The sequence below is a fragment of the Penicillium canescens genome (assembly GCF_028828765.1).
Source record: "Penicillium canescens strain IBT 15451 chromosome Unknown utg000008l_segment0_segment0, whole genome shotgun sequence".
Taxonomy (NCBI): domain Eukaryota; kingdom Fungi; phylum Ascomycota; class Eurotiomycetes; order Eurotiales; family Aspergillaceae; genus Penicillium; species Penicillium canescens.
In genome coordinates this window covers 991,934-1,010,650 of record NW_026703970.1, presented here as the reverse complement: position 1 = coordinate 1,010,650, position 18,717 = coordinate 991,934, and the positions used below count along the sequence as shown (strand labels likewise).

General features: G+C 49.7%; 8 protein-coding genes across 8 annotated transcripts; 4 read left to right on the top strand and 4 right to left on the bottom strand.

The window, feature by feature from the left end:
* Positions 1–37: 37 nt before the first annotated feature.
* On the top strand, positions 38–2,112 carry N7446_011238 (uncharacterized protein). The gene is made up of 3 exons (XM_058519980.1): positions 38–1,571; positions 1,621–1,686; positions 1,734–2,112. The coding sequence occupies exons 1-3, from the start codon at positions 279–281 to the stop codon at positions 1,953–1,955; spliced, it is 1,581 nt and encodes a 526-aa protein (XP_058367504.1). The 5' UTR covers positions 38–278; the 3' UTR covers positions 1,956–2,112.
* A 447-nt stretch (positions 2,113–2,559) lies between these two features.
* On the bottom strand, positions 2,560–3,604 carry N7446_011237 (putative mitochondrial carrier protein; the record flags this gene model as incomplete). Its single annotated transcript, XM_058519979.1, has 2 exons — positions 2,560–3,494; positions 3,550–3,604. The coding sequence occupies 2 exons, from the start codon at positions 3,602–3,604 to the stop codon at positions 2,560–2,562; spliced, it is 990 nt and encodes a 329-aa protein (XP_058367503.1).
* Positions 3,605–4,427: 823 nt separating this feature from the next.
* On the top strand, positions 4,428–5,611 carry N7446_011236 (ceramidase; the record flags this gene model as incomplete). Its single annotated transcript, XM_058519978.1, has 4 exons — positions 4,428–4,517; positions 4,571–4,757; positions 4,851–5,367; positions 5,440–5,611. 4 exons carry the CDS (start codon positions 4,428–4,430, stop codon positions 5,609–5,611), a joined length of 966 nt encoding a protein of 321 aa, XP_058367502.1.
* A 469-nt stretch (positions 5,612–6,080) lies between these two features.
* On the bottom strand, positions 6,081–7,600 carry N7446_011235 (putative toxin biosynthesis protein; the record flags this gene model as incomplete). Its single annotated transcript, XM_058519977.1, has 4 exons — positions 6,081–6,951; positions 7,007–7,115; positions 7,168–7,306; positions 7,409–7,600. The coding sequence occupies 4 exons, from the start codon at positions 7,598–7,600 to the stop codon at positions 6,081–6,083; spliced, it is 1,311 nt and encodes a 436-aa protein (XP_058367501.1).
* Positions 7,601–8,078: 478 nt separating this feature from the next.
* N7446_011234 (guanine nucleotide exchange factor VPS9) lies at positions 8,079–10,554 on the bottom strand (the record flags this gene model as incomplete). The annotated part of the gene is made up of 4 exons (XM_058519976.1): positions 8,079–8,124; positions 8,184–8,845; positions 8,914–9,167; positions 9,216–10,554. 4 exons carry the CDS (start codon positions 10,552–10,554, stop codon positions 8,079–8,081), a joined length of 2,301 nt encoding a protein of 766 aa, XP_058367500.1.
* Positions 10,555–10,757: 203 nt separating this feature from the next.
* N7446_011233 (asparagine synthetase domain-containing protein) lies at positions 10,758–12,853 on the top strand. The gene is made up of 2 exons (XM_058519975.1): positions 10,758–11,615; positions 11,664–12,853. Exons 1-2 carry the CDS (start codon positions 10,932–10,934, stop codon positions 12,717–12,719), a joined length of 1,740 nt encoding a protein of 579 aa, XP_058367499.1. The 5' UTR covers positions 10,758–10,931; the 3' UTR covers positions 12,720–12,853.
* Positions 12,854–15,968: 3,115 nt separating this feature from the next.
* N7446_011232 (uncharacterized protein) lies at positions 15,969–16,735 on the top strand (the record flags this gene model as incomplete). The annotated part of the gene is made up of 4 exons (XM_058519974.1): positions 15,969–16,071; positions 16,137–16,334; positions 16,388–16,497; positions 16,563–16,735. The coding sequence occupies 4 exons, from the start codon at positions 15,969–15,971 to the stop codon at positions 16,629–16,631; spliced, it is 480 nt and encodes a 159-aa protein (XP_058367498.1). The 3' UTR covers positions 16,632–16,735.
* Positions 16,736–17,959: 1,224 nt separating this feature from the next.
* Positions 17,960–18,612, bottom strand: N7446_011231 (terpene synthase family protein; the record flags this gene model as incomplete). The annotated part of the gene is made up of 2 exons (XM_058519973.1): positions 17,960–18,374; positions 18,455–18,612. The coding sequence occupies 2 exons, from the start codon at positions 18,610–18,612 to the stop codon at positions 17,960–17,962; spliced, it is 573 nt and encodes a 190-aa protein (XP_058367497.1).
* Between the last annotated feature and the right edge of the window lie 105 nt (positions 18,613–18,717).

Sequence of the window (18,717 nt, the reverse complement as noted above, 5' to 3'; positions counted from 1 at the left end):
TAAATACCTGTTCTGACTATTTCTCTTCTTTCCTTCTCCCAGCCCCTCCCCCGCCCAGCGATCGTCGATAAGACAGCCTCGTCTCTCGTATTGACGCACTTTTTTGGCCCCCTCTCGCCTATTCTAATTTGAATTTGTGCTATTTTGATCTTCTCTCCTTTTTCTCTCCGGTTTCCCGTTTTACTCTACATCGGATACACTCAACCCCAAGGCCCCTCTATCGGGCCCAATCTACACCCCAATCTACACCCTAAACGTCACCATCACCACCACCCAAAATGCCTATGGGAGTCTGGGAGGACGATTACACCTCTGAGGACTCAGAGTTCTCAGAGACAGACGTCTCCCTCCGCCGACCGGGAGGACGCACCCACATCCGCCAGCGCTCAACCTCGCGGCACCATCATGCCCGCCCAGAAGTGAAGACCTTCCTGGCACCAGCCCAACCAACTCGACTGCACCGGTCGGCCTCAACAGGCGGACGGCGGCGCGAGCGTGACCAACCCCAAACCCCAACAGTAATGATCTTCAACGACCAAGCCCAGCGCAGCGAGAACAAACCTTCGTCGCGGCGAGTCCAGCACCGCGTCAGCGAGCACAACGGCAACCACTTCCACGACGAAGACATCGTCCAAGTGCCTCCTGCCCCGCCAGCGCCAGCCGTGCCCGCCATCCAAGTGCCCGGGCGCTCGCACCGCTCACGCGAGCGCCGCTACAGCAGCGTCTCACGCGATGCCTCGCCGTATCACTTCCACCGTGACCAAGAGCTAGCTGCCAACCAACACATGCTGGAGCGCAACGATATCCGGCAGGATCTGGATATCTGGAAACACCAGCAGGAGATTGAGCGGCTGGAGCGGGAGCTTGCGCGGACGCATGAGAAGGCTAAGAAGGTAGCTGCGCAGCCGCCTGCTCAGGTTGACCCGAGGGAGTCGTGGCGGTTGCATGATGAGGAGGAGGCTTATGAGGCTGAGTTGCGGGATCGGTTGCGGAAGCTTGAGCGGTATGAGCGGAAGTACCGACATGAGGAGAGTCAGCGGGAGGCGGAGGAGAGGCTTAAATTAAAGAAGTTTGAGGAGGCACAGAGGGCTGCTGCTGAGGAGGAGGAGGTCAAGCATAAGTTGAAGGAGGAGAGGTTGAAGGAGATTGCGCGGTTGCAGGAGGAGAAGGAGGAGAGGAGTCGGCTTGTGCGGGAGGAGAAGCTGAAGGAGATTGCGCGGTTGCAGGAGGAGAAGGAGGAGAGGGATGAGCTTGTGAGGCAGATTAAGGAGGAGGAGGCGAGGAAGGCGAGGGAGGATGCTGAGAGGAGGGCTAAGGAGATGGCTATGAAGGCTGCTGCTGTCGAGGAGTGGAAGCTTGAGCAGGAGAGGATTAAGCAGAGGCAGAAGGAGGAGGCTGAGCGAAAGGACAAAGAGTTCCGTGATCGCCTGCGCATTGAGTTTGGGTATACTGAAGAGGAGATCGAGGCTATTCTCAAGAAGAAGAACAAAGAGGAGAAGAAGGAGAAGAAGGAAGAGAAGAAAGAAAAGAAGGAAGAAAAGGAGGAGAAGGAGAAGACTACATGGATCAAGGTATGCATCTTCCTTTCTCTACTTGGTGATTTGACTAATTCTCTATCAGGTACATCGCAAACACTTGCTGCCAGAGACCTTGATCGCCTACAGTCTTCCCTGGGACTGGGACGAGGTAAGAGAAAATCCAGTATATCGTCACAGTATATTAACACTCCGCAGCACGACACCGAATATATCATCATCAAAAAATGGATCACCGAGGATCTCCAAGAGGAGCTCTTCGCCCACACTCAACGCATCCGTCATCAGAAGGAGCACCAGAGGGTCATTGCCCAGACCTCCCACTCGATGACTGAATTGAGAGTCAACGACCGCAACAAGGACAAGATGTACTTAGTTCGGAAGAAGAGCCCTAAGGGCCGACTGCGCATCTTCGCATAAGCTTCCGCTTAGGGTTTGATACGATTGATGCTTGGAAGTTGATTTACGCACTGTTTTTGCCGATATTTTGTTTTGCTGGGATTTCTTTTATGAGCTCAGAATTGGTATGATTGCTTCCCGTTGAAATTGTGTTGAGTTGCGATTTTTTTCTTTCTGTTTCTTTTCTTTTATCACAGAACATGTGGTAGTACAGTAACGCGACATGAGCTGATGACCTATTTTCTTCTCTTTTCTCTGCCAATCTCATTTATCACTACTCAATTCTATATATCCAGTCAACCTCGCCTGTCAATATACAGTTCGGTGACGATCTTGGGTGTTATAGAAGTAGGTTCTCAGCATAGTGGCAAATTTGGAATAAATCCCCAAGATAGATTCAAACTTGAAGTCTTCAGTTGAAGTCGGAGAGTTGATAAACAACATGCACAGCAGTCTATCAATCGCCATCTTAAAACTCCAATTGGACCATGCTTAATGCAAGGTATGCACATGCGCGTCCGGGCACGGATGCAGACCAGAGGTCTCGATTTTCGGGCTATTATACAAAAAGTGGAATGGGTAAGTATATAGGAAAAGGGACCATAATGGTAGACAAAATACAAGCCTAAAGGCCCATCTGATGATTCCTCTCTAGACGCTTCTCAGCGCGCAGGATAAGCTCCTCATAGACGGTCCAAGCAAGCGCCGAGCTAATCGCTTTGCGGGCCATGCGGAGACCGAGTCCACCAAAGAGACTGCGTATGCCATCTTCCTGCAGCATCAGCCGCGTGGCATGCACCATGTTCCCATATTTGGCTGGCATTAACTGCAGGCGGGTCTTGACGGCGTCAAAGGGGTTGGTGATGGCGGTTGCCATACCGGCTGCTGCTGCGCCGGAAGCAAAGTTGATTGAGGATGAGGAGGATACGGTTGTGGCTGGTGTCTCGTTGTTGGTGGATTTGTTGGCCATCAGGGAAAAGCGGCGCTTGAGTTGTTCGTAGAATAGGACGTAGAGGCCTGCGTAGGGAGCATCGCGGGCGGCTGTGGCACCAAATCCTGCGAATAGCCCCCGTAGACCTTCAGTTCGGACGATATCCCGTCCTGCGCCTAGTAAACTCCGGTATGCGTAGTAGTCGGATTCGTAGCGGACTTTGAGTACGGTCACGGGCATCATTACGAAGCCGGCGGCGACTCTTGCGACAGCACCGGTGGCTAGATTGGCTGTATTTGAGAGTTTGGGAAGGACAGAGGAGGATTTGGCGGCGTTTATTGGGCTGGCTAGTGCCATTGGGTTGGTCTGCGCAACTGCCTGGCGTAGTGCATTGAGACTAGTGAAGTAGAGGGCGGACCCGAAGCCTGTGCGGAGGGCTGAAGGGAGTGTGCCACGCCATAGTCCACGGATTGGGTTTGGAGAGGAGATGATTGCTTTTAAGGTTGGGAGGAGGGAGGCACCCTGGGATTGCTGGACTCGAGTTTTGAGCAGATCGGCAGGTTGGAGGAGGATGGAAGATGTGAGGCCGGAGCATAGACCTGCGGCAAAGTGAAACGGGGTTTTGGAGGCTGCAACAAATAAACAGTTAGCAGGAGAAATCATTAAGGTTCGACAGAGGCATACTTGTTGAGGAGCCAGTTTTCACCTGCGGCACTGCTACCGCGCCGTTGTTCGACATTGTGCTGGTTCCACAGTCGATCTGGATTGCAGTATGACAGCAGGAGTGATTAGGCTGAGGAGAGAGAGGATTCGATGCCAGATCGAGAGTGAGAGTCGCGTGTGCGAGGCGGGACGGTGGTAGCCGGATGCGTAAAAAACTGCAAAACTGCAAAGCCGCAAAATAGCAATAGCAAAATAGTGAAGAATCCCCCAGACCACAACCGTCACAGTTAAAGTTGAACAGTTTGCATTCCACCAGGGATGAACTCGGTTCAACTAAAAATGTGATGCGATTGGTGTGAACCTCGGAAGAAAGAGGGAAGTGAAGTCATCGGGATCTGCAACTGATAAGCCTCACCGCATTCACATATACATTCTACATGACGCTAACTATGCAGAGATGCTCTAATGCACTTGTAAATGCATTGAATTGCATTGCACAACTATACAATTGCATAAATTAACATACATATAACATACGACTAATAATACTGACTTCCTAAGTTAGGCTCCAACGTTCATACATCTACATGCAACTGCGTATTAACGATATCTATATCTATGTCTGTGTCTGTGTCTATAGTCTTGCATAGATAGCACAGTAAATAGTAAATGCTAAATACTAAATACTAAATACTAAAATACAAATAAATACAAATGCAAATAGTAAATAGTAAATATAACTAAGAAAACAAAAATACGCCGCAAACAGCCCGGCATGGCGCGGACTCGGGCAACCAATCAGTTATCGCCAATTGGGGGGGTGATAATCGACGTCATCTCTTGTTTTCTCTTCTTCCTCACTTCCTCCCCCCAGAGCTCTCGAGAAGGCCTTATCTCTGATGGATTGGTATCTGCCTCATTTCCCCTATCCGCCTGCAAAGGATGGGTACTGGGAGCCTGTCACTTCCACCTTGAACTGGTGCGAAGAGGTATGCGATCCATGGTGGGACACTACGAAGAATAGCTAACAAATGCTCTCCAGGACTACTATGCCACCGAATACTCCGCTGAAATCGTCAACACCCTCACAAATCTGATGTTCATGTGGCTTGGGCTCAGGGGCATCCTCAGCTGCATTCGCAATCAACATGACCAGATCTTCGTCGTCGCCCTGCTAGGCTACCTAGTAGTCGGAACAGGAAGCTTCCTCTTCCACTCAACATTGAAATGCAAGTCCTACCTCCAACCCATACCAAGTCAAATCGCGAGAACCACAAGGCAGATCATACATCACAAGGATCAAGCTGACCAACCCCCACCAGACCCTATGCAGCTAGTCGACGAGCTCTCCATGATATACACGACCTGTCTAATGGTCTACGCTTCATTCTCCTACTCGCGCTCAGTGACCCTCCGGATCTGGCTCGCCCTATCTCTAACTGGCCTAGCCGTCTTCATCACTCTATACTACCACTACCTCCAAGACCCGGTCTTCCATCAGAACGCCTATGCCCTATTAACGGTCATCGTGGTATTCCGGAGTATGCACACCATGGAAGTAACTCTGCGACCAAAGTGGCGCCATTCAACCGAGGAAGACCGCCTAGAGCGTCAGAGGAAGGGTCTCCCTGTGCCAACCAAGGAGCGCCAGCACTACGAGAACGTGCGCGATCTGAAGACCCTCAAAACCATGTGGTTTATGGTTACTTATGGATTGATCATGTTCCTGGGCGGGTTCTTTATTTGGAATTTGGATAATGTGTTCTGCTCTCAGGTCCGACAGCTGCGTCGCAAGGTTGGCTTGCCTTGGGGTCTTGTTTTGGAAGGCCATGGTTGGTGGTATGTTTCAGCCCACATCTTTATTATTCTACGAAGTTGGCATTGGTCATCTCGCTAACAAATTCCATGCAGGCACGTCATGACTGGACTTGGCGCATACCTCTATATCATCTGGGGCATCTGGCTCCGTCACTGCCTCAATAACCGCCAGGACGAGTACCACCTGCGCTGGGCGCGCTTCTGGCATATCCCCGAAGTGGTCCGCACCGCTGACAATGTCACCCAAGACAAAAAGTCAACCTGAAAAGACCCTTCCAGGCTTTTCTTCAATGTCTTTCCTCTCTCCCACTTTCTCCGTCGGTGTGTTTGACTCACTTCAGCGCTTATGCCTGGGAGCGATACACCACGACTTTGCAAATGAATATGAACTAGATACCACGCTCCTTCCTGTCTATCATTTTTGCTGTGAGACTCGGGGCACTTGTTGATCTTTTCAATTGTTGGCGTTATTGTTGCTTTCACACGGCACACTTTCGATTCGTCCCTGAGACGAAGATTCATTGTTGTTTGGCTTTGGTGCATACATATACCTTTTTAGCTGAGGCGTGGGGGTGGTTGCTATAGATAGGAGTCGGGTTGGATTGGATTTTGCATTCAGTGTCATTCGTAGGATATGAAATGCAATAGAAAATATCTCGCGATGCAAGAGTTGGTTTATGTTCTAGATGAGGTATGTGCTAGTGTAGATGCAGTATAACTCCGCTGTATCCCTCTCAAAGCTTCGACTCAACCTTCCTAGCCGTCCTCACTGGAGGAGGAACCCTATCCAGCCACTCCTTATCAACAGTAACCTTCTCCAGCCTAGACTTCTTCCCCCAAACAGCCCGGAACCCCTCCTCCTCATCCCTCCACCGTCCCAACTCAGGCGCCAGCCAAGCAACAGCGGCATCAGCACACTCATCCACAGCCTCCTGAGCAAGCAAATGCCCGAATTCCTCGAGGAAAACATCCCTCACCCGTCCCGCCGCAACACCCCCACTCCCTCCCAGCCCAGTTCCCGTGTTCGCAAGCTTATCCGCGCGCATAGACGGCAGACACATATCTGACTTCCCAGCAAAGATGTAAAGCACACTCGGACGCAAATGTGGGAGCTGCGCGAATATACGCGCTGGCTCCGGTCTGTAGAATGGGTATGTGTCTGGATGGTCGGCGTCTAGGTCTGGGTGTGTGACGCGGTTGACGGGGTCGGGACTGCCGGGGATGTGGGTATAGTTTGGACGGGAGAAGGTGAAGACTTCTTGATGCAGGGTTGTGCGGAGGGTTACTGGGGGATTGGCTTTGTCTGCTGTTGGTGGGAGCGGGTGGATAGCTGTTGGGAGGTCGCGGAGGCCGTGTTCGACCCAGCGCGAGAGCACGCGTGGGTTCCAGGTTTTGTAGAAGGGGCTTCGTTGGAAGCTTTCAAGTGCTGCTTGGCGCGAGGGCCAGATGTCGCGCCGGTGTGTCGATAGTTGGGTTGTTTTGGCGATTTCGCGCTTGTTCTTTAGGAGGCTTAGGCCGTCTAGTTGGGTTGTTTGGCGTTGGATCACTGGATCTAGGAGGACTAGGGTGTGGATGAGACGGGGGTGCATGAGGCATAGTTGGGTGCTGGGGGTTTGTTAGTTATGTGTAGAGCTTGGTTTGTATGTTGGGTTGGACTTACAGATGGGCGCCGCCCATGCTGTGTCCGATGCCGACGATGGGCCGGGGCATCTCTGCCCGCTTGACATTGACCAGGTGGAGGAGATCGCGCGGGTGATCGAACCAGCTAGCTGTGGCATAGTTAGTACGAATGCATTCGTTCCATGGAGTCAAGTCACATACGATCATTTCCCAGCGAGTCTTCATTGATCACACTGCTCTGGCCTTCTTGCGCGACATCAGCCATCCAGATACTGCGAATGCGGAAACCATTCTGCTTAGATCGCGCGTAGATTTCCTCCCAGAGTGGCTCATACAGCTCCTGAGAGAGGGGTTAGGACATTGTCATTTGCGCATGGTATCACAATGCGACTCGCAGCTCCGGGAGCGGGTCGGAGCTGGACCTCGGCAATTTGTTACACACCTTGGGGAAGCCATTGGCGTGTGCAGCGAGGATAGTCACGTCGCCTGGTTGCGGTTTGGGGTTGTCGAGAGGGATGTATTGTTTCACGGCTAGTTGCAGGGGCTCTTCCTGTTCGTTGGCTGTGGCGCCAGGGTATTCCCTGATGTGCTGGCTTGGTACGACATGTTCGACGATGCGGAAGGGAGAGGACATGGTGGGCAGTGTACAAGAATAAAAAGAGAGACGGAGGACTGTATACTCCCTGAGTTCGTGCCCAGAAGTATGGGGATTTGGTCCAATAAATTTCCGAGAGAGACCGCGGTCTTTGCGGGGAGCCGAGGATCTTGGGAGTTTGCGCTGTCCAACTGCCGATTGTCCACACTGGAGAACTTCAGTAATCATCTTTCAATACAGAACTATTTGTATTTGTATTTGCCGCAGCGGATTCATTGTCCTCCTTTATTGACTGGGTTTTAATTTTAATTTTTCTTCTCTCTCTCTAAAAAAAGCCCGTGGTATCGGAGTATCGGAGACATCTACATCGACTACTTTGGCAGTACAAGTTGAAATATGATCAGTTATGAAAAGCCATTACTTATTCGCGCTACGCTAATTCATCTAAACCTGAAAACAGATACTGCCACTGTTCTTGCGATGATTTCCCGAAGCAAAAGATGCAAGAATCTATATACTACTCTGCGCTGAGAGCGAGACATGCATCCACAGCGAGACCGACCCTGTCAATAGTAAGCTGAGGTTCAATAGACTGTTCATAAGTTGGACATAGAGCACTAACCTGCCCTCTTTAATCTTAACGACATCATCAATGACGTCCTTGTCCAGATTGGGAAACATGTTTGACAGCGTCTCGACAACATTATTATGTTCTTTGCGTTGGATGCGGCGCGCCTCGGCATCTTCAGCGCTAGCCTGGCGGGCCGCCGCGTCCTGGGCATCGAGCACACGGGTCAAGTTCTTTTTGGCGGAGGCTCCGCTGCCATGGCGGATAGGGCCGGAGCGCTCATCGCCAGAGCGACGTCTTTCCTCGCTACTTGCACGCGGGGGTTGGTAGACGTTCGGGGTGAGACGGGCTGGAGCGATGCCAGGTTGAGGTGTGGGGACGGGTTGGGGGCGGTCTTGGGAAGCTGAAGAACCAGCGTCACCATCGTCGGAGAAGATGCGACCAATAGTGGAGAGAGGTTTTTGGATGGTGCGAAGTAATCCTGCGACGGGGGCGGCAGCATCGTCGTCGCTGGACTGGGGTGCTTCTTTGCGGCTTGGGCCGGCTTGTGGTTGGGAGGGGGCGGGTTGGGTTGATGGTTTTTCTTGGAAGGTTTCCGATTCACGATTCTGTTCTGCGATGGCGGAAACGGCAGCCTCGACGTTTGACTCGAATTCTTCGTCGCTGACGGTTAGACTGGTGCGGTCGAGGGTTTCGATGAATTGGATTGCTCCAGACTAAGATAGATCAGCTTGATAGGCCGTATAAAACTGACCAATGTGGTCTATATCGGATGAAAACATACCAAAGACGACAGGTAGTATCCTGCTTCCCCGCCGAGTTTGTCTTGGTTGCGGAATCGTAGAATGTATTGAATGTTGGAGACAAGATGATCTGGGTTTGCATGCAAAACAACATAGATCAGGAGAGGGATGAAGGAGTCCGCGGACGTATCGGCCTTTTTGGTATTCTTCAAAAGACCAAAGATAACCTTGCAGCAATTGAGGATGCAGATCACCTTATCTCGTGGAGCCCGGTAGCCATTAATTTTGGATAATTCTATAGAGCAAGTCAGACTAGTCAGAAGTCGTCAAGATGTGTGCATACCTTGCTGCGCTAAATTCAAGAACCGACGTCCACCGCCGCTCACCGGTGGAATATCGAGATGTGCTTCATTGACCCAGCCATATATGCGAATCTTCTGGGCCAGGATGTCGTCTCGTTCAATATCCTCTTGGTGCTGACCTCGTCGCCAAGGCCCATGAAGCCTCTCGAGCTCTCTCCGTCGGCTCCGACTTGCACTCCTGGGTATTGTTGGAGGAGCCGGGATGGCCGGTGCGAAAGTCTGGGAGTACAAGCGGTTCATGACAAGCTTCTCCATGCCTTCTTTGGCATTATCGAATTCGCTATCTGAAACATCGCGCCAGATTTCGCATACCGCCATTTTATTCGTAATAAACGTCAGGAAATCACTGATAATTTTGACTTGTTCATGGACCATCCATTGCTTCTTTCCAAACTCCATAAGAAATGAGCGCAAGAACTTAGCCACCGGGTCTGCAGTACGGTGGCGCAGTTGTTCGAGAAACCGGTGGAAGTCAAAGGGCTGCTCTGATTCGGGTTCTGGCATTGGTGGAACCGTTGAGGTAGACGACCGCCGGGTTGACATCGACTCATCATGGGCAACAGACTTGTGGGGTACTTTGGGTAATGTCTGACTCTCTGGCGATGTGCCTACCGGAGAAGCTGGAGATTCAGCCGGAGGCGCAGGATCAAGACTCGACTTGCGCGGCGGGAAATAGTTGGGACCGCGGAACTGATCAGCAAGCTCGAGTCGGGGAGACATGATTTCTTGTTGGTCGGTGCTCCGCGCGGGGTCCTGGAATTGTCCCATGATGCTTTGAATCTCTGGCTGCGAATCATTCTCTTCTCGAGCTTCTTCGCTTTGAGCAGCTCGTTTTGTCTCTGTGTCATTCTGGCTGGGCACGTCTGGGAGCTCTTTCTCGGGGTTGGCGGAGCTTGTATCAATAGGTGGGACTGTTCGCGCGGGGGCCGTGGAGGTTGAGTTGAGGTAGACATCATCCTTTTCGGGAGGAGTAGGAGGAGGAGGGGCGTTTGCGCTAGGTGACTGGTCTGGTATGGTATTTCCTGAGACTGACAGGCTTTCCATCCGCCCCGCAAGTGGCTCTTGACCAAGTAGTGATGCGGGTTGGGGAGCTATTGTCGAGGGTTTCAAAGCGGAATCCGAGGCAGCAACCGACTCCAGAGGCTCTTTCACCTCTTCTTGGCCCATCTCGCCGGTTTGGTTGTTATCTGGTTTCGAGGTTTCCTTCTGTGTTTGAGTGGAGAGATCGGTTGGAGTAGCGGTTACGGACGTCTCAGCATCTTCATTATGGAGGTCCCTCGTCTCGGGAGCCTGAGGCGTCGAGGGTTCTGAGACCGGCATCTGTGGTCTTCATGTGCGCTAGGGCAAAAAAGGGGGATGTTTCAGGGGCTCTTAAAGACCACGAACATGTGCTATCATGAGGCTCATGTTGATGCGCGGATCATCGTTCAACCGATTTGCGCCTCAGATGTCAGGTGTCAACTCTACACTTGAATAACGTTATGTAGAAGATAGCAATGTAGGTTTCTTTTTGAAGTGCATAGCTCGAGGCGATGCTCTTCATCCTGTATACCGCCTAAACAAACAAGTTCTATGCGATTTTAGAGGAGCCCCAGGGGACTTTATTCATGACTAAGCGGCCTGAGGCAACATTCAAGCCATAAAAAGCTGCCCATCTCCAACCCCAAACGACAAACCTCCCTCGCCCTGTCACCATCATGTGTGGGATTTTCTTCTCATTGAGTTCATCAAACATGATACCACCAACGCAGGAGACTTGCAATCTGCTTAAACAGCGAGGGCCAGACAGCTGCAAAACTCACGCGTTTCAAAAAGATATCAAGGGACAGGATGGGTCAACTTCACTACTGTCTTATTATCTCACCTTCACGTCGACAGTTCTTTCATTGAGAGGTGACCATGTGTACACGCAGCCACTTGTAGACCCCGCAACCCAGTCTGTGCTCTGCTGGAACGGAGAAGCCTGGAAGATCGGCGGGGAGCGCGTCCAGGGCAACGATACTGAGGATGTGTTCAACTTATTTCTGCAGGCTGTCCAGTTTGAATCTAAAGATGCTACCGAAAGATTGGTTAAAGCTATTGGGAGTCTCTCTGGGCCATTCGCCTTTGTGTTCTATGATGCGGTTCACTCAAGAGTCTTCTACAGCAGAGATTGCCTTGGGAGAAGATCTCTCCTGGAAGGATTCGATGAGAATGGCAACCTGAAGATTTGCAGCATTTGCGATAGCTCATCGATTTCTTGCTTCAGGGAGGTGGGCACAGAGGGCGTTTATACGATTGATCTTGAACGTCCTCAGGATCCTACGGTTTATCCCAGAGAATTATGCCAGATCCAGACCTTGCCTTGGAGCTCGGATCCTTCACCATCGGCAGGTCATATTGTACGTCTTCACCGTTGGGCCAAAGGAACATTGACTGATATCCTATAGAGAAAACCAATTCCTCCAATGAACACATCATTACCAACAGAGCAGCCCCCTGCACTGACAACAGACTCTCCATTTGTCAAGGAGCTTGAGTCAATGCTACGACAGTCACTAGAATTGAGGATACAGAACGTACCAGAGCCACCAAACTACCTTCCAGGCAAGACAGCAAAAACTGCTGTTCTCTTCTCTGGTGGCCTAGACTGCACACTCCTCGCAAGACTCTCTCACGACATCATTCCTCTCGATGAACCAATTGATCTCCTTAATGTGGCCTTTGAAAACCCAAGGGTGGCAGCTGCTGCAAAAGCCAACCAGCAAAACTCATCATCTCCATCAATCTCAATCTACGAAAATTGTCCAGACCGAATGACTGGCCGTTCCGCACATAGCGAACTACAAAAAACATGCGCAGGGCGTACCTGGCGATTCATCGCCATCGACATCCCCTATTCTGAAACTCTCGCACACCGCGAGCAGGTAAAACGTCTAATGAGGCCACACAACACCGAAATGGATCAATCCATCGCATGTGCCTTATACTTCGCATCTCGCGGACAAGGGACAATCCAAAGCAGCGCAACTGATCCACATTCGCACCCACCATCTTACACAACGTCCGCCCGTGTTCTCCTTTCGGGCCTAGGTGCAGACGAGCTCTTCGCCGGCTACGGCCGCCACGGTGTTGCTTTCAACCGCGGCGGATTCCAAGACCTCATCTCCGAGATCAACCTCGACGTCAGCCGTCTTGGCTCGCGAAATCTTGGTCGGGATGACCGCGTCCTCTCTCACTGGGGCCGGGAGACTCGATTCCCGTACCTAGACGAAGAATTCGTGGCTTGGGTGTCGCGGGCGCCGGTGTGGGTGAAATGCGGTTTTGGGCTTCCTGAGACAGAAGCTACGGCTGATATCGATTCCGAGAAACTGGCGTTGCGGCTTGTTGCCCTTCGGCTGGGCTTGTCGAAAGTTTCTCGTGAGAAGAAGAGGGCCATTCAGTTTGGGGCGAGGACTGCGAAAATGGAGACGGGCAGGTCGAAGGGGACGGATGCTTTGAGCTGATTTGGGCTTGCCATGGCCATCCTCTCCCTACCCCACCCTCTCACTCCCTCTTACCCTTCCACCTCCCTAGCTATATCCTATACAACCGCTTCCTTTCTTTTTCCTCTATTCGCCTTCTCTTCTCCCTGTCTCCCTCTCCTTCTCTTCTTCTCTTCTTCTCTTCTTCTCTTCTTCTCTTCTTCTCTTCTTCTCTTCTTCTCTTCTTCTCTTCTTCTCTTCTTCTCTTCTTCTCTTCTTCTCTTCTTCTCTTCTTCTCTTCTTCTCTTCTTCTCTCCCTCTCTCTTTTTCCATGTCCCTCTTCCCTTCTGGGACCATCAACGCCCATGAACCACCAGTGATGATGACACAAACATAGAAACAGATACTTCCGAAACGAACCCATCAACCCTACCCGCAACACTCCAATCCAAAAGAAGTCCGCAAAAGCCCACATCCCCATCTCGCAAACCACAAAACATGCCATATCAGAAACACAAACGCCTCATGTCCCCCTCTTTCTGCTCTCTCTGTCCCCTTTCATTCAGTCATAGAGCAACAGCCGTCTTCGGACAGCGCGGGGCCCATGCTGAAAGGAATCGGGCAGGGTACGGTAGAGAGAAGTATGAGTGCTGTATGTGTTCTTCTGTGGTAGCTTTGTGGATCTTGTGAGGAGGGTTCTTTGTGGGTGTGGATGGATGGTTTGGGGACGTTGTGGACTGGGGAAGATAGGGGAGTTGATGAGGTCTATAAAGGCAAGTCTGAGCTGGGTTTGGTTATGCACCGCTATACACATACTCATACACCTGTTTTGATAGATTGGAGCATACTGTGACACTGTCTCGCATGTCTGAAGGAGCTACCCTCGTCCAAGTAGGTTTCAGTCAAGTGTAGGATACTAACTCCGAGCTCGGTTCGTAGGTCTGCACTACTTAGTACTTAGAAGCCTCCTATTATCATAAGGTAATGTCATGCTTAGTCTTTTGTCATGTAATCCTGGACATTCGCATTACCCACAATGAGCTGTTCGTCCATCACATGCACAGTGAAGAGACCATCGTGGTCATCCCGGAGTCCCTGGGACATAAAGCAGGGAAACAGGGTAGCTCGACGCCTGTCCCAGGTGGCTGGCTTCATTACTTGGCTTGCATGGGAGATTGTTCCCGAGGTTCAGCTTAATGATACTACTATGCCTCTACATTCTACACTCTGGATTCCACCTAGCGAGAAATCCATGCAGCTTTACTAAAGGCTATTTCGTAAATTCAGTAAATCTTCCTCCTTGGTCTGTCTAGTCCTAGGGTTGCAAGCAATACAATTAACACTAGAAATTCGGGAACATTCCCATTTCGCATAAATTGCAATGTAGAGTTTTCCGAAGCTCATCGTTCTTCTCGCCCTTCTCCAGCCTCTCAAGCGTGTCTCCTTCACGCGTAACTTGACTTGAGAACTTCTTCATCTCTGCCATTCCTTGTTCTTCGGTTGGAGCCACAGAACCCGTCGTCTGGGACGTAGTAAAGGCGTTCAGAGATCTTAGGTTCGTTTGCTTCCTTGTAGCCGCCTTCGCTGGCTTTTGGGGGCAGGGGTGGGGAGTGTTTGGAGCGTCTTCTTAGATTTGCTGACGACTCTTGTGAATGTGCAGTCTGAAAAGTGAATAGAAGTGAGGGGCAAATGGCCAACTAACATTCCCAACCAAAGTCTTTCTTTCAGATCTGGACGAAGTATTCTAAGCATTCTACACCGCTCATTTAAGCAAGGCAACGGATGTAGAATGCCATTCAGTCTGAATTGCCTACCGATGGCACTACACTATGAACGGGATAATGCAGCCCATACATGACATTCACGGACAGGCGAGCATTGATGCAACAGACGAACTCAAATATCATTCTTGGACGCACAAAATGGTAATCTCCTTTGCGGAACGAGCCGTCAAAGACCCTTTGAGGCGGATTCCACCTTTGACGGTCCGTGTCGTGTTGGTTCACGCATATGCGGAGGGGTGTGATCGAAGTCAGCCAGCCACAAGGCACTTGGCGCAGCATAAAATGTCGGCTTGCATTTTGCTCACTGATCTGAGCACGGCCCTCAGCGCCCTGATCCGCTCACTAATCATAGTCTAAGCGCCCTAGTTCGCTCACTAAGTCTGAGCTAAACCTAGGGGTGAGCGGCCCGAGTAAACTATCATTGTCAATGTGATCTTTAACCCTAATAAACTAGTTGCAACCAATCGCGCCACAATAGAGCTCTCTACTTAGCCACTGTTAGGACCCTGCGAGTAGACTGCGCCACAACCCACGAATGAGTATAATCCTTAGCCTCTTTCAGTTCGGCGTTTTCGACACCCTTTGACCCCTCTAATGCCGCCTCATGTCATGCAGAGATTTGTGCTACATCGGATTCTCGTATCGTGAAAAAAGGGGCAGGTGACTACTTTCCCAGAATCTAGCCCGCCTGTCTCACAAGTTTGGGTTAGTTATATGCGGGCTTTCTATAGCGCAGGCAGGCAGTGACCTGCTGTAGATCTGCAGAAATTTGTGGCGATGGTTCCCCAGCGCTTATGGCATGCGTCTGCTTTTTCACGGTCTACTGAGCCTGTCTCACAACATTGAATTACTTACTTGCACGCTATCCTGAGAAGGCAGGACCCCGGCAGTAGATCTGCCACTAGATGGCGGAGCTTCTATTGCCTCAAATTCCATTACATTGTAGGATCTGACAGGTCGCCAATGAGCAATGTTAGTAGTATTCACAAATTGATGTCTAAAACGACGCTTATACAGGCATCGTGGTCCATCCCAAATCCCAAATGGGCGGTGAAATGTGACAGCGAGATGATTAAGTCCTCCCGTATATTCGAACGTCTAGTCTAGGCTTCTCTTGTCTAAACTTTTGGAGCTTAAGAATCTGATTTCCTCTTAGGTGATAGCTTCTTACACGGCTGTGTCGATTACCCCATTTTTCGCACAACTATGCATGAACTGCTGTTTTAATCTATCTATCCAGCGCCTTGCAGTTTCCCAATGGCTTACGGCCGGTTCTACTTTGGAAAATGACATGTCTATTAAACTTGATGCAGTAATTATGCATAGTCATTACATCCTCGCAGTCGCAGCAGACTAGCAGGGTTTGAATAATAGTAAGTGCAAAAGCAATATCCTTTCAAGTCTGATTGCTTGGTATATAAATAAGCGCTCCCATTTTGGGGGACTCTGCTATTCTCCTTGCAAACACCTTGCTCTGCTATTCAGAAATCAGCATTATCACGCTATGATGAATTATCTTATTGCTATTGTTCTGACTTCTCTGGTGTCTGGGGCCCTTGCCGCTGGTCCTGGTCTCTCCACTGATCAGAGCTACTGTCCCTCTTGTGTCGGTGGGTAGTATCCACACTCGTTTTCTTGGTATCCCCGACATAAGATAAACTGACATAAAGTATAGGAAACCGCTATACCGATATAACAACTGGACAATCAGGCTGCTGTCCTATCGGAACTGTCTATCAACCAGCAGCCTGTGCCCCGGGAACTCCCACTACCGACAACCCGACCTGCCCAGCCGATAACGGGAAGAACTATATTAAGAATGGCTTCACGTACAAAGTGTACTGCGATGTGACAACCAATCTAAACCCAGATGGCACGTTGTTTCCCCTCTATATATAATTTCCTGTTTGCTAATATTCTGATCAGTTGGTTCCGCTACTTTGCCTGACGCTAAGGCATGTGCGGATCTATGTGCCTCCAGACCGGCGTGTGGAGATGCAACATATCGCTCATCTGATAAAGGGTGCTTCATGTCGGTATGTTCACTAATTATAGCAACCCCAAACTAGGTTGGAAGTTTGTTGACTAAAACTTTATGCAGTCAAACCTCCTGGGGCCGAATTACCAAGGTACTCCTTTGGCCGGAGCCATTGTACTTGCTAAGCAGTAATTTGAAGATGTTTCATTGACCTCAACGTCAAAGATCGAATGGGAAAATACGACCCGGCTTCTACTCAGATGTGAATCAATCAACTTGTTTTCCTTCTACTATACTGGTGCTACTGTTCGTCAGTATAGAGTCACTCTTTATAAATCTCCGTTATTGCAATAAAATCTATTTCTCATAATTAGTGCTATGGATTACATGAATAGCTATCTTGCACGTTTAAAAGACCGCACAATTTTACGTCGACCCTGCAGACCCTCTAGATTTAATTGACCTGGTAAATGTGATAGCTGTCCGAAATGGCAATGTTGTTTGCGAGAAAAAGAAAAAAAAAAAAAAAAAAAAAAAGCCAAAGGCACCTTTATAAAGGGAACTCTCAACGTAGAGAAAAGAGTACGCAACGGTCCAATCATATACTTCTACACTTCGACGTAGCAAGGCACAAATAGAGTGGCCAGAAAGACGAATTTTGGACGTTTTGAGGGCCGAGGATCTGTGGAGTGGACTACTATAAAAGAATAACTAGTCGCAGTAGACACTACTATTGCAATCTTTCCTTGAATAACCAAGATGAACGGGAAATGTTATCCGTGAGCCAAAGTTCCTATACAGTTATGGCACTCCAAAGTAGAGAAAGAGTAACGATAACTAAATAACTAGTTAGATCAATCACATTGATGTTCCAGGCAACGAACGGCAACGTAACAAAGCAAACAGTTAGGTGGCCGAGGAGACGAATTATGGTGTCTCTCTAAGGTGGCCTGCCTAAGCCTAAGCCGTACTGGCGTCCTGTCGATATACAGCCGTCGACGAAAATTACTCTAAAGGCGGTTGCCTATTTACTCTAATATGGCTCGACTGAACGCGCTATCATACTGTGGCACCATAACTCGAGTTTTTAAAGCAGAGTGATGTGATCTGGGCTTTTACAAAATATAATCCAACCCGCAATATTACATATGGAAGGATGTCACTTAATACTGAATACTGAATAGAAACCCAGCTTCCGCTCCAGCTGAAAGCTGGCTCTAGTGTGTCTTGCGAATATCATATTGTTCTAAACCAATGGTATCTACGGAGTGAAATTGTTGGTATGAAATGAGAGTCTTGGATGATCGAGGAACTTCGAAGAGTGTAGGCACTCGGGTATACTTTCTGGGCAGCTACAGCGGCAAAGCTGCCGAGGGCAAAGGTTATACACAGACGCAATACTGAACACTTTCTTTACAAAATCTGTATCAGCCTTGCATTATGCTGTACTTCTGGTTGGGTACCACTCTCTTCTGAGCCTTGGATGAGTGAAGAACAACATCAGAAGTACCTACATTAGCCTATTCTGAATCCCTCCCCCCGTATCGTGACATGACTATGGAGCAAAGAACATTTCCACTGATCATACGTAAGGTACCATCAACAAAGCGCCACTCCTCTGCTGTTAAGGCATTTTCAGAGATCAGCCGCTCAATTTCGGCATCAATTTCAGTCTCGATGTGTAGCTGGAGAGCCTGTGTTATAGCCACAGCTGCCTGGGTAGTGTGCCGGGAAACCAGTTTGTTCATCACATCAACCGCATTGATCATATACAAAACCTTTCCTGAATCAAAGGCCTGTTTCTCCTTCTTCCATGATCCCAGATCATTTGCAATAGACACATGATCCTTTACCAAGTGGATATATCTCTCCAGGCGAGCACTGGTGAGATCAACGGGGCAGTTGAGACTAAATTTGGCGCAGCTCAAAACATATCTGTAGAGGCATCAGCCAGATCCGTCCATTTAGGTCGGTTTATAAAAAGTACATATTTGTTGAACCAAGGGAATCCTTACGGGAGCGCAGCATCCACATGCCGGTATAGCAGGAATTCTTCCATGTTCTTATATTCCTTTGGTGGGGGTGGCCTCAGAAAGAATTCTACCATCTGTTCGATCATCTCCTGGCCGACGTTGTTACCGGAGGCAGCGTCGACCTCCCTGATCTCCAACATTGTTTGATCAATCATTGATTGAAAAGTAGACGTATGTTTGCCGGTAGCTATAAATCCTGGCTGCATGCGAGATATAAAGACATCTTTCACACTCGTAAACTAGAT

Coding starts and splice junctions, on each gene's coding strand:
- N7446_011238 (XM_058519980.1), top strand. CDS start 279: ATGCCTATGGGAGTCTGGGAGGACGATTACACCTCTGAGGACTCAGAG. Junction 1,572..1,620: donor AGAAGACTACATGGATCAAG/GTATGCATCTTC, acceptor ATTCTCTATCAG/GTACATCGCAAACACTTGCT. Junction 1,687..1,733: donor TTCCCTGGGACTGGGACGAG/GTAAGAGAAAAT, acceptor AACACTCCGCAG/CACGACACCGAATATATCAT.
- N7446_011233 (XM_058519975.1), top strand. CDS start 10,932: ATGTGTGGGATTTTCTTCTCATTGAGTTCATCAAACATGATACCACCA. Junction 11,616..11,663: donor CACCATCGGCAGGTCATATT/GTACGTCTTCAC, acceptor GATATCCTATAG/AGAAAACCAATTCCTCCAAT.